The 14404-nt window shown below is 43.7% G+C and overlaps 1 protein-coding gene across 4 annotated transcripts in view; it reads right to left on the reverse strand.

Moving 5' to 3' along the window:
• PRAG1 (PEAK1 related, kinase-activating pseudokinase 1) overlaps nucleotides 1-14404 on the reverse strand; it is a 71348-nt gene that overhangs the window by 8942 nt on the left and 48002 nt on the right. For all 4 annotated transcript variants that reach the window (XM_070781312.1, XM_019953493.2, XM_070781311.1 and 1 more), the window contains one exon: nucleotides 11210-11367. In XM_070781312.1, coding sequence (XP_070637413.1) covers nucleotides 11210-11367 — 158 coding nt within the window. The remainder of the gene's footprint in view (nucleotides 1-11209; nucleotides 11368-14404) is intronic.

Here is a 14404-nt window from a genome sequence, read left to right on the forward strand (position 1 = left end):
AGGCCCACAGACATTTTAGAAGGCAAACAATGGTGGTGGTGGTTTAGTCATTAAGCTGTGTGCATCTCTTACGACCCCATGGACTGTAGCCCACCAGGCTCCTCTGTCCATGGAATTTTCCACGCAAGAATGCTGGAGTGGGTTGCCATTTTCTTCTCTGGGGATCTTCCCAACCCAGGGATTGAACACGAGTCTCCTCCATTGTGGGCAGATTTTTTTTTTTTTTAACCTCTGAGCCACCAGGGAAGCCCAGAGGGCAAAGGAAGGTGATTTTATAAAAGAAGCAGCAGAAAAGTGAGTGGTTCCTAGACCCCTGAGTTCCCAGAGTGGTGCACATGGATACTGATATGATTCTGGGAAAGTTCCGTCACTGCCCCAGGTCTCCACAGAGCACAGGTACATCCAGAAACATCACAGAAGGTGAGATGGATGGCCAGGCTAGATAGAGCGAAGACTGCACTTCATCTTTGTATCACTGCATGAAATGGAGAACTCACAATGAAACAAGAGTTCAAGTAAAAAAACATTTAAGAAAAGGTACTGACATTGGAGACAAGGAAGTGCCAACTGAAATAATACTCATTTATTTCATTCTAAGAACTGATTCAAAGACGTACCCACTATTTTAATAAAAGCTTTTAGAGGGATTAAAAGAAACCCATTAACTTTATCCATATGTGGTAAAATGCATGCTATTTTCCTGAAGGTTAAAATGTGAAAGAAACAGGGGTCTCAGATTTAAGGAAAGGGACAGTTATGATGTGCACCCATCATTTTCAGCAGGCCCCCAACCTCCAGGATCTAATGGCTGATGACCTGAGGTGAAGCTGATGTAATAATAATAAAGTGCACAATAACTATAATTTGCTTGAATCATCCCCAAACCATCTCACCCCCCGCCACCCACAGTCTGTGGAAAAACTGTCCTGCAGGAAACCAGTCCCTGGTGCCAGAAAAGTTGTGCATGTCCCCTCCTAAGGGCAGGGCACGCAGTACCTCTCTGAGCCCCTCTCCTCTCAGCAGGACGACTAGCATGGAGGATGCACAACAAACCCAGAGGCCTGAGACACGTGGAGAGAGGCCCCACAGGAAGGCCACTGTTAGTTCTGCGTCACTTCACTCAAGGCCTTTGTAGGGCTGCTTGCGCATATGTGATAGCTGTTCATGCCTGAGTCTCTCTGCTTTCTCCAGCCGAAGTGGGACAGAAGTGGCCGGCACCAAGCCTCTCATATCCCACATGGGGCAGGGCGCGGGGTGGGGGGTGGTTTCCTTACTTAAGATGCTTCTCCATAGGCAAGAGACAGCAAGGTGGACGACCACGTCCTCAGGTGTTGATATCCGTGCCCCGCCTCACTGACCAGCATCAGTGAGCAACAGCAGAGCAAGCCCAGTGCGAAGCCCCCAGAAGGACAGAATTCGTACACGCAGCTCATTGCACCCAGGAGCTGGGAACCAGGTTCAGGCAGAGAGTATTATCAACACTCAGAAGATAAGGGTGGGGGAGGAGTGGAGTGTGATCAGAATTCCAGTCAATCAGCCCTGATGTTCACTGGAAGGACGGATGCTGAGGATGAAACTCTAATACTTTGGCCACCTGATGCGAAGAGCCAACTCATTAGAAAAGACCCCAGTGCTGGGAAAGATTGAGGGCAGGAGAAGAAAGGGATGACAGAGGATGAGATGGTTGGATGGCATCACCGACTCAGTGGACATGAGTTTGAGCAAACTCTGGGAGATGGTGAAGGACAGGGAAGCCTGGCATGCTGCAGTCAGTCCATGGGGTCAAGCGACTGGACAACAACAGCCAGTAACAGGGACACCCTGCCTATGACTCCTGCTCCCCAGTTCAACTGGCCGGGGAGGTCGGTGACAAATCATCTTGTGGACTAGTCCCCTCTTTTAGCTTCATGCTTATACCCACCCTCTTATTTGGTGTGCTTGTCTTGCCTTCCTTGTAGGGCTCTCACCACATCCCTTTCTGCCTCTACCCTGACCTGAGGGTGCACAGAGAGATGTCAGCTGTCAATCTTACTCAGCTGAGTTTCCTCATTTAAAACTGACCAGACTGCATCCCCACAAAGGCCCCTTCCAAAACTAATAGTCTACAATTTCAGCCACTCTTTCCATTTTCAACAGCTCCTCATGTGTATTCTGACCCAAAGCTGCCCCTGAAAGAAAATACCTCTATACTGATGGTTATCTGGCTTCCTCTGTTCTCTAGCTCTAGCTCTCATATGCTGTGGCTGGAAAACTTTTCAGTCTTTAAGAATAGCAGGAATCTTAAAAAAAAAAAATAAATATATATATATATATATAAAATCAGCGACACTTCTTACCCTGGATTACCAAAGAAAACCAACAGGTTGTGCTTTAGCACAAAAAATAACAGTTGGAAGGAAGTGATTTTTTTCTCCTTTGCTCTGTAGGTGTTCCCTTGCTTTCTTGTGGGAACTGTGAGTCAGTGGCTTTGATGAGATCTATATCCTGCAACCTCTGAACTAAGTCTAGCCAGGAGTACTGGATATTAGAAGGAGGCGTGGCTTCAAGGATTAGTGTGTAGGCTGGTTCCTTTTTCTTTATTTCTTAGATGTTAAGTGTTTGTCACCCAACAAGCACTGCCTAAAGCACCGAGCAGTCAGATGATGGCACTGCGCAGGGAGGCTCCCAGCCAGGCGCTTGCCCAGCGGATGGACAGGACTACACGACACAGACCTCATCCAGTGAAGTGAGGCTCACTGGAAATGTGCCCTTTCCCTGTATAACTGGGCATTACATATATGTGTGTGTGTGTGTGTGTGTGTGTGCATGCTAACTCCCTTCAGGCGTGTCTGACTCTTTGTGACCCTATGGTCTGTAGCCTGCCAGGCTCCTCCATCCACGGGATTCTCCAGGAAAGAATATTGGAGTGGGATGCCATGCCCTCCTCCTGGGGATCTTCCCGACCCAGGGATCAAACCTGTGTCTCTACATCTCCTGCATTGGCAGGTGGGTTCTTTATCACCACCTCCACCTGGGAAGCCCTTTACATACACATTTGGTAGTTGGTAACAGGCACCCCACCTTCTGTCCTGAGGCATTCTTAATCCAAGCTTCAGACATGGATCCATGACTGATGAGAAGACCGTAATTCTCTCTGATGGCTCCCAGGTACCATAGGACTAAATAAATAACATCTCAGCTGTTAATATTCTTAGGGCTTCTCAGAAAGAGATGTCCATGTGTGACGCTTCTCAATGAAACTGTGATTTCTCCACCTCAAGATAGGCAGTAGCCGTCTTCTATGGAATCACAGGGAGCCCCCGAAAGCCCTCTCTGGCTCTGTCATGCTCTTGACTCTTCTGTGGGGCACCTCCTCAGAAACATGGCTGTGACCTTGCAGAGGCTAGACTCTTGCTATGTGCAGCAGCTGCCACCCTCTGCATTTAGAAGAGCCAGAAAGAAGAGGGGACAAACATGCCTTGACACCTAAAATAGTCTCCAAACTCCCAGGCAAGCCACTGGTTTAGAAAAATGTGCCTAAAAAAATCATGAAACACTTTGGCCAACAGCCCATGTTCTCAGGACTTGGATCCAAGGGTGCACGAGACAGAGTCAAATATATCCTGGGGTTTTAGGCCAGTGTTAGGTCATTCTGTTTCCAAATTCTGGCTTACAATTAAGGGTATAAAAAGGGTAAGAATGGAAAATACTTTCCTGGGAAGTCTGCCTACATCACAGTTACATCATTGGTAGTTTTTTAAAAAATGACTTTGTGTACTAATAGGGCCAGAGAGCTATAATCCCCATTTCCTAAGTTTTTCCTTTCAATTTTCAATTCTGCATATCAAGCCGGTAGCTAGACATAGAGCAGGACAGGTCCGCATCTCTTTAGTGCCTGTGCTTCAGAGAAAAGTGTTTCCCCGGAGGAAACTAACTATCATATGCTGCGCGGGGTGGGATCTTAGAACAACCGACGGGAAGGTGAACTCATTTGGTGCCATCCTATTGAGAAAGCAGACAAGAGCAACCAGGATTTCAACCGTCCGGAAAAAGAGCTTAACTCCTATGCAGAAACGCAGGCCAAAAGTTCAACCCCAGCACTGTGAGGTTTTCTTATTATAGAGTCCTCTCTTCTGGCTGGGTTTTAATAGGTACTTTCATTGTTCTCTACAGCCAAAATGAGAGCTGGGCTTCAGGAGGAAGTGGTCAGTCCAGTTTTGAAACGTATAAATAAGCCCGTGTGGCTCCCTCGGCGCCTGGCTCTGCCCTCTGACGGCGGATGTAAAGGGCTGAATGGCACAGACCTTGACAGCAGGGAGGCCAGAGCAAACGTGGGGACGAAGGGCAGGGTCCCAGCTAAGAGCCCCCCAGCCCAGCTCCAAACCTTAGCTTTGGCATCTGACTGTTCTCCACCTTGTAAAGGAAAGTAAATGGAATTTTCTTTTGTTCGAAACACTGAGCATTTTGTGGGTCTTTTTTTAAAATGAGGCTAAGAGGAAATGACTGGTTGGCTGGAAATGACTGTATATATTAATCCATTCATTCACTCAGTATTTCCTGAGCACCTACTACAGGCAAGGCAGAGGGAACAAAGTAGATGGAGAAACCTCGTCCGCACCATGGCCTGCTTCAATCCCTACATGTTCAAGGTGAGAAAACTGAAGCCATCGGTGGAGGCCAGCATCACACAGGAAGTGGTAGTCTTGCAGATTTTGGCCAAAACCCCTTCCCCCCACCCCCAGAAGATGTTAAGGGTCAGGGTGGAGGGTATGTTTTAGACTCACAGAGAGTAATTTTTTCCTCCAAAGGAAAACTGTACAAGCTCTTGTTTGGTTCCACAATCAAAACAGACTAAGCTCTATTTTTGTTGTTGTTGTTGTTGTTAAAGGAAGGCATATGGCATTCCTTCAAGAGGAATGCTTACTTTTTCAAGAAGGCAAACGTGGTCTGAAAATGGAAACACTTTATTAGCATTTTACAATTGTATGGAAAATGCGGCATTTGTGAGATGTCTCTCTGGACTGCTTAAGCACCCCAAGAAACAGTGATCAACTGTGATCACTGTGATCAACAGTTATCAACTGTCAGTAGGCCACTGACACGCAAAATGGGGAAGCACTGTCTGTCTGGAAAACAGGCTCATGGAAACTATTTCATGTCTACAGCCCATGTGTGCTTCCAGAGTCATGATTTTCCCCATTATAACACAATCATTAAGGGTTTGCTTCCAAATTAACAGTAAAATTAAATGTTCACGGTACTTTTGCATGCCGCTGATGGAAGCATAAATTGACATTTTTAGAGGTTAATTTGGTAACATCTATTTTAAAATGCATATATGTTTTGACATATCAATTCCACTTCTAAGAAGTTATCTTACAGATATGCTCACCAAATTATCTCAGTGTATGTCCCAGGATGCTACTGTAGACTTGTAATGAAAGGAACCTACATATGCATTGACAAGAGGAGGGTTTAACTCATTCAGACAATGAAAAAATATGTACCATGAAAAGCAAATGAGGTTGACCTAGAGGTTCTGACTTGAAGGACTTCAAGATACAGTAAGTACAAAAATGTGTAGAACTGAAGCTTATGATATTTGGAATATGGATATGAATTTGTGGGATGATATAGAAAAAATGTTCCAAGTGCAGGTGGGAGCTGGGATGGGAGTGTCTGAAGACTGGCTTTTCATTTTATATCTTTCTCCACTGTTTAGATTTGTATCATAGACATGTATGGACTTTACTGAAATAATAACATGTTTTTAAATTTAGTTTAAAGAGAATAGCTTAACCTAAGATGAAGCTTTAAGTGTGGTGATATTGTGAGGGCTCAGGCCACACTTACACTTAAAAATGGGTTATCTTTTCTTTAGGATAAGTTCTCCAATCTTTAGTAATAGATCTTTCAGAACAGAACCCATGACTCAGTCTATCTCCATGGAGGGCTGGGAGGAGAGATACAGTGTTAGAGCAAAACACAGATGGAATATATTAGACTGAACCCATCCATTTAGGATCAAGCATTCTAACAAGCCTGCTTAATTAACAGAAAACACACTATTTTTGGCTCAGAAGTTTTAGATATCTTTTTCAGGACCACTTTTTTTTTTTTTTTTGCTTGCTTGCTTCATGTAGCTTGCAGGATCTCAGTTCCCTGAAACAGGGGTTAAACCCAGGCCACAGCAAAGCCCAGAATCCTAACTACTACACCACCAGGGAACTCCCAGGAGCACCTTTTTGAAAATACTGTTTCTTCTTACAGAGGCTCAGGTATTAGCCTGAGTGGGTGAGCAAGGGCTCAATGAGGGCCAGGCTGATGTCTGCTCTTTGTGGACTTACTGTCTCCCCTTGAAAGGTGCGTCCCACCCCCTTCCTGGTTGACTTTTCCCTGTAGCACTTATTGCCATCTGACACACTGGCTACCTGAGTTCTTTATCTTCCTCACTGTCCGTGTCTCCTCACTAGAATGTGAGCCTACAGAAGAAGGGATGTGGCACTTCTGTCCCTGCTGTGTCTTCAACATCTAAAATTGTACTCAATCCATAGTTTGTGTGGGATTTCCCAGGTGGCTCAGTGGTAAAGAATCTGCCTGCCAATGCATGAGACGCAGGAGACCCAGGTTAGATCCCTGGGTCAGGAAGATCTCCTGGGGAAGGAAATGGCAACTCCCTCCAGTATTCTTGCCTGGGAAATCCCATGGACAGAGGAGCTGGGCAGTCTACAGTCCGTGGGGTCACAGAGTCCGACACAACTGAGCAACCAAGCACATCGTGACTCCATTAATGTCTATATTTTTAAAATCCTCTTGGCATTATTATTGAGAAATACAAGCCCACTACTGTCAAGATAGTTAATGAACTTTCTGTGCCTCTGGTTTGCCAGTGACAAAAATCAGAACAGAAACACTGCCTGGGTATATTTCTTCATGGGAGTTTATAGTCACTACTATCTGGTTACTTAGACCTCTCATCTATCTCTTGTGACCACATTTTCAGTTCAATGGGAGATGGGAGCCTGGCATCCATGATGTTTGTTTAACTGTGGAACTCTTAATTGAAATGTTATCCTACATCAAAAGGGAAAATGATCTTAATGCAATTATGAGGTTTGCAATATTTAAAAGTAACCATTTAAAAGCACACGAGTCTCCTGATGACCATTCCTCCCACCCCCATCCATCCATTCACTCCAGATGACCTTCCCCTTGGCAGCATTCATAGATCTGTCCTTACACATGCAGTTTGTCCCTCCCTAACCAAGCATAAACCTGACAACTGCTTAGATGGATGTTTCCTTTCACCAAGTTGACCCACTGTTCAATGGAACTGCCCACATGGACAAATGGGATAACAGATGTGCTCAGAAGAGTAAGAAAAGCGACATAAGCACAAAGAGCTGAATTAACATTGATACAAAATATTCTGTCAAGTTTAGACAAACTCGCTTTTTAAAAATGCAACAAAGTTACCGCTTGCAATTATGTTTATTTTCCTTATAAAATTAAAAACTTCTGCAGTGGGTGGGGCACAAAACCTGGATCTAAGAAAACTAACTTTCACCATGAACCCAGGTGAGTTTCCAGGAGGTTTCTAAAAACTGCTACTATGCTACATGCCCTGGAATGACTTTGTCCTCAACTCACTCAGGCTTGCTCATACCATAGACTCAGAATCCACAAAATGCGTCATTTTCATGAGTGAATTCTTACTGACAAAAATCAATAATCGAATGGTCTCTTTTGATTTTATATATAATATTAAAGAAGTCGATGCTACATTCTTGAATTAATTCTACCTCTCCTGTCTTGGTTCCCTGTTTCAGCTTCAACACTAGATGCCAAATAGTAACAAAAGGCACGATGGGTAAGTATTTCTGCTCCAAGGTAAAAGTGAGTAAGGATCCATGGGACGAAAAGCTCACCGTTCAACAACAGATTGAAGCCAGCTGCCTTGGCTAATGATGAGTGGCTAAATGAAGGGTTTCTTACATTTCATGACTGGCGGTTCTGGATAGTCTCCAGATTAATGTTTAAAAGACATTAAAAAGGAGAAAAGAGAGAGAATTCCTGTGGTCTCTTGCCAGTTTCAAAGCAGGGTTCTGGGTACAGAGCCATACGTAGGAGCAGCAGATAGAAACTGGTTTGCTCTGACGAGCCAGAGTCTGGTTAAGAAGCTATTGGGTTGGCCAAAAAGTTTATTTAGGTTTTTCCATAACGTATTACAGAAAAACTTGAACGAACTTTTTGGCCAATGCAATATATACCTTTTTGTTATTCCAGGAATCTAGATTTTGAGGGACATTTCCATTGACTAGCTCACAGTAAAAGGATAACCAGGAAAATGTATCCTTTTTAAAAAATCAAAGCATAGCTGGTTTACAATGTCATCTCAGTGTCAGATGGACAAGTGTTCATCTTAATTCTAAAAGTCTGAGTTAGGTATCACCAACATACTGAGCGACTTTCCTCTCACTTTTCACTTTCACGCATTGCAGAAGGAAATGGCAACCCACTCCAGTGTTCTTGCCTGGAGAATCCCAGGGATGGGGGACCCTGGTGGGCTGGCGTCTATGGGGTCACACAGAGTCGGACATGACTGAAGTGACTTAGCAGCAACGTACTCATAAACCCTCAAGTGGCTCCCTATTTCCAAACTCCACAGACTGGTTTGGAGAGCTCTGCACCAGCCAGCCCCCAGCCTCCCACCACCTGGTAGACTAGTGCCCCTCATTCGCTTCCACTGAAGTGTGTCAGGCTGGTCTCACCCTTTTGCCCTGTGCATCGCTAACCTTGTGCCTTTTTTCCTCCTGAATTGATTCCTTAACCTGCAAAACCCCCTCTTCCTCCCATTACCTCCTCAAGTTTAACCACTCTTGACACAAGAGCTGAAGTCCCATCTCCTCAGGAAGCCTTCTCTGAACCCTCTACCAGCCCTCACTGATTCCTCTCTCTCTGGACGCTTTCATAAGCACTCTTGCTCTGAGCAGCCCAATTTGCTTGCTTACTCCATCCACCCACGGGTCAGGAATTTTAATCTTACCTTCCTGGCTAGACGGTAAGAGCCCGAGAGCAAACGTCATGATTTGCTGGTTCTGAAAACAAAAGTGCTGGAGCAGTTTAGTCCAGTTCTCACCAACACGAGCCGGTGGGTGGCAGATGGAAGACCCTCCCACGGAATCACTTACAATCCCAAGAGAGCAGGTCCCTGAGGACCAGCACAGGGTCTAATGGTTCACGTGCCCAGCCCAGCCCTCCACAAAATAATGTGCTTTGTAGAAATTTCTGCACAATTGAAGGGGGAAAGGAAAAAGACAGACACCCAGGATAACCTGCAGAGAAAGAAAATGTTCTTTTGCCACATCCTACCCAAATCAAGGCTAAGATATTTCCTGTTTTTAAGTCAGAGCTATCAGAAGTTTCCCATCAGAACACACCACAGACTGACTTCTATGCTTCTGTCTGAGTGGCACTAATCTTTTAGATAGAAAAATGTTGGTGACAATAAATTCACACTGGAACTTTCTACTCAAAAAATGCCTACGGAGAAGAAATATTTCCTTAGGACTGAGAGGGTCATGATAGCACATGTTCAAACCTATCGTGCTAGGGCAAGTCGATGAGAAATACAGGAGTCAACACACACACACACTCACACAAATGTTAAAGGCTGAAGGTTCTAATACTACCCATCAAAACTATAGGAAAGCAACATTTTTTTTTAGGAATACAGTCATCCCTCGTTTTCCCTGGGGGAATTGGTTCCAGGAATCCCCTGGGATACCATAGATGTTCAAGTGTCTTATACAAAACAGCAGCAGAGTACCGTCAGCCTGCTGTATCTGCAGGTTCGGCGTCCATCGATTTAACCAAAGATTTAACCTTGGGAACCTGTTCAAATCTGTGAATTCAGAGCCTGCAGATATGGGGGCGGGGGGGTAGGGGGGTGGGGAGGCAACTGTATACCCAATCAGGACATGTGTATATGTGTGATAAATTGCTTCCGACTCTTTGCGACCCTATGGACTGCAGCCCGGCAGGCTCCTCTGTCCATGAGATTCTCCAGGCAAGAACACTGGAGTGGGTTGCTGTGCCCTCCTCCAAGGGATCTTCCCAACCTAGGGATTGAACCCACACCTCTTGCTTCTCTTGCATTGGCAGGTGGGTTCTTTACCACTAGTGCCACCTGGGAAGCCCAATCAGGACATACCCACATATGAAGCGTCAGAGCTTTATCCAGAAGCTCTGGGATTGGTGGTGGTCTAATGAAGCCTCCATGCTTTAATTCAACAAACACTGATACAAACACCTGCTGTGTATCGAAGTGTGTGTGCATATGTGTGTATGCACGTCTGTGAAAGAAGAGGAGAGACACAGGGTGGAGGGAGAGGGAACTTGGGATTGCCATTGTGAACCAATCCTGAGGACAGAAATCAAGCGCAGACCTGTATATATAATGACTCAGTACCCAGGAGTCAGGAGTCTTTCGATATGCTTCTGACCTCCCACCGTATTGCTGTGTGGAAGTACTATGTGTGATTGGAGAGGGAGATATGGGGTGAAGGCCATACCTTGCCATAAATTCAACAGGGAATAAGAATTTCTCTGGTGGGCCAGTGGTTAAGACGCCACCTTCCAATGTGGGGGTGGGGGTTCCATTTCTGGTTAAGGAATTAAGATCCCACGTGCCATGCAGTGGGCTTCCCTGGTGGCTCAGCTGGTAAAGAATCCACCTGCAATGCAGGAGACCCCAGTTCAATTCCTGGATCAGGCTACCCACTCCAGTATTCTTGGACTTCCCTGATGGCTCAGACAGTAAAGAATCCACCTGCAACGTGGGAGACATAGGTTTGATCCCTGGGTTGGGAAAATCCCCTGGAGGGCATGGCAACCCACTGCAGTATTCTTGCCTGGAGAATCCCCATGGACAGAGGAGCCTAGTTGACTACAGTCCATGGGGTTGCAAAGAATTGGACATGACTGAGTGACTAAGCACAGCATAGCATATGCTGTGCAGTGCAGCCAAACAAATAAATAAATAAAAATAAAGAGAACTCTTATAGAAAAAAAAAACAAACCAACTCCTCGGTAGAGTCTTATTTTGTGGGGAAAGTGGGACTGAGACAGTAGGTCTAGCTCAAAGCTTCCAAATCTTGGCAATTAACCCAGGCCTGGCCCTCCAGGCTCAGGAGAACCTATGTCTCTCCATCAGGGTCAAGTGTGTTACCTCCATCGCTGCAGGTCCTGGAGTCAGAGGCCAGGCTGTCCGTGGAGCCCGTGGTGAAGCTGACGTGGACGCCCCTGAAGGACGGGCTGAGGCTCTCGGCAGAGCCCTGGCTCACCTTCTCCAAATCAGAGCTGCTCTTGTTCATTTTTAAAAGGTGCCTGGAAAATGTAGAAACAAACGATAAAAGTAATTAATGTTGTCTCTGTTCAAAAAAACCAGCCAATGGAGTATGAACCTACTATGCTCTTGAAGCCTGACCAGTGCTGGCAAGTTCTGAAAAAATGATTTGGGGGAAGACAGAACAGGGGCTCTTCTGAAACCTTATACACATGAATGGCAGGTGATTTCTTGAGTGTGATTAAAGACAAGTGAGTCTATTAAATTTGGCAAAGCCCCCAAACCATGATTTGGGAGGAACTGCCTTCATACTCTGGCCCTCTCTGCCAAAACATGTATGTCAGCTACTATACCACGTGTCATCTCTACAAAGAAAAATTGAACATTATCATACAAGCCAACGTACAGAGATATACAGAGGTTGGGGAGGTTTTGCAAGATCACAGGACAAGTGAACTGTGGGCCCAAAACAAAAGATTTCTCCTGCGCCTGGTACTCTCTTGATACAGCTTCAAAGGGTCTAGCTTGTTCCATGGGGTGAAAGGAAACATTATTTCAATTTTAACTAGACTTGTGGTGCAATGCTTAGATAGAACCATATTAAACCTATAGCAAAACTATGGAATGAATCTGCCCTTAGGCTTTCTATGAAATCTTTGATTGTGTCTCTAAGACAGAATGACTGACGCATTGGGGGCAGGAATATCAAGTTCAAGAAAAGAACCTCGCCTTGGAGAAAACGGTTCCCTTATTAAGTAGAAGGTTTAGCTGATTGATTTCCCTCTTTCCGAGGACTACATGAATATTCACTCTGACCTGACATTTTCCCCACACAATGGGAAAGACCACAATCAATCCAGCCCTTTCCCTGTTGGTGGTAACCTAGATTTGTCTGGGCTGATATCTCCTGATGACACTCTCTCCCACCATGGTGGATCTATATCTCAATATCTGCTGTAGGAAATACACAAAACAGTATTGATTTGGTATCAGAACTGCCTTATTTAATGCATATGACCTTACAGCCAAGAATGTATTGATTGTTCTTTGTGTTCAGCATCGCCCAGCCCTGTATGGTCCTTACAGGCAGTGGAAACTCTTGTTCATTAACAGAAAAGTTTAGAGAAAGTTTGCTCCCATGAAATATGTTCTCCAGAAATATGTTTCTCTCCCCACCTCCCACCTCTAGGACTGCACTTTTAAAAGTTTTAAATCTATTACAACTAAATATGACAGTGATGGCAATGTTACAAGTAATAATCCTCTTTACATCCCAAAGTCACTCTAGGGGCCTTGGGGATATCAAATCTTAGAAAGTGCTATGGTAGTAGATTGTCTTTATTTTACCCTCTGGCAAAATATCGTCAGAGAAAGTTTCATAAAATATTTTTATCCATCCTCATCAGATCCAACAACAACGGTTTTGCAGATGAGGCCAAGATATGAAGTTGTGAATAACGACAAGTCCTCATCCAGGGAAAAAAAAAGCTAGGTCTCTCTGGCAATCCAACCACATCAGAGTGGCCCTGCAGTTTCCTGGTCTACAGGCTCAGAAAATTGTCATGGGAGAAATTCCAGCACCACAGCTGCTGAGCTGATGCAGAAAAACACCAGAAGAAATGTGTATAAATAGAGAAAACAAAACAAAAAGTAAATGTGGTATATGTGAGAACATACACATGATTATTTAGTATAAAGTGAAGCATTAAAAGAAAGAAAAATGTTCAGTTGTCAGATGCAAAGGGAACAAAGATATTAAATGACTGGTAATGAATGAATGGCCAGCTCAATTTTGTGAGTCAAGGCAGTTTAACGGAATAGACCAGGAAAAAAAAAAAAAAAAAGAAAATGAAAAGAGTAAGTATTTGTGAAACTTTTGTTTCAGGTGTGTGTGTGTGTGTGTGTGTGTGTATTGGATCACAGTATTAAATATAATTCTTAAAATATATTTTAGAAACTTAGTTTTAAAAAGGTTAAAAGTCATCGCTCTAAAATAGGGATAGACAAACCTTTCCTTAAAGGCCCGATGGTAAATATTTTAGCCTCATGGATCATATAGTCTCTGTTGCAAGTATCAGCTCTGCTTTTGTAGCAGGGAAGGAGCCACTGACAATACATAAACAAATGGGCATGTTTTCTAGTAAAACTTTATTCACAACATAGATGGCTGACCTGTGGGTGGTTGATGATGATTCCCGATCTAGAACAGTCTTGTTCAATAGAACCATAATGCAAGTTATGTACATATATATAAAATTTAAAAAAAATTAGTAGCCAAATTAAAGGTAAAATTAATTTTAACAATGTATTTTACTTCACAAAATACATAAAATATTGTCATTTCACTATGTAACAAATATAAAATTAATGAGATATTTTATAGTTTTTTTATTCTAAGTCTTCAAAATCTGGTTTGTATTTTATATTTATAGCACATTGCAATTTAGGCTCCCACATTTTAGCTAGTGGCTACTGCACTGTGTAAGGCAGATTTAGAAAAACTCATACATGGGGAAGACTGTTCACAGTGTTACTAACAGCAGAAACAAAATCATAGCCAGTCCAATGGCCATCAGTAAAGGAATGGATACACTGTGGTACAGTCTTGTATCAGAGTACCATATAGCATTCAAAAAATAAATAAACTTGATTTAAATGTATTAGTATGAAAAGAATTCTTAAAACACTGACTATTAAAAGTAGCTTGCAAAAGGCTAAAGTGTGACACCATTTATATACAATTTTAAAACACATTATGATTCTATGTATTTTTTACACATTTTACCACATTTACATGGTAAAATGGAAATGACACTCAACTTCAAGACAGTGATGACTCTGGGTAGCAAGGGGAAATTGAAATGGAAATTGTATAGGGAAGGATATTCCACTGTATCTGTAATATTTCCTTTAAAAAAAAACCCCAGAGAACAAAATGGTAACTATTTGAAAAACCTTGGACACGTGCGTGTGTGAGTTACTCAGTTGTGTCCGACTCTGCAACCCCATGGACTATACAGTCCATGGAATTCTGCAGGCCAAAATACTGGAGTGGGAAGCCTTTCCCTTCTTGCAGGG

This window comes from Bos indicus, chromosome 27, assembly GCF_029378745.1.
Source record: "Bos indicus isolate NIAB-ARS_2022 breed Sahiwal x Tharparkar chromosome 27, NIAB-ARS_B.indTharparkar_mat_pri_1.0, whole genome shotgun sequence".
Taxonomy (NCBI): Eukaryota; Metazoa; Chordata; class Mammalia; order Artiodactyla; family Bovidae; genus Bos; species Bos indicus.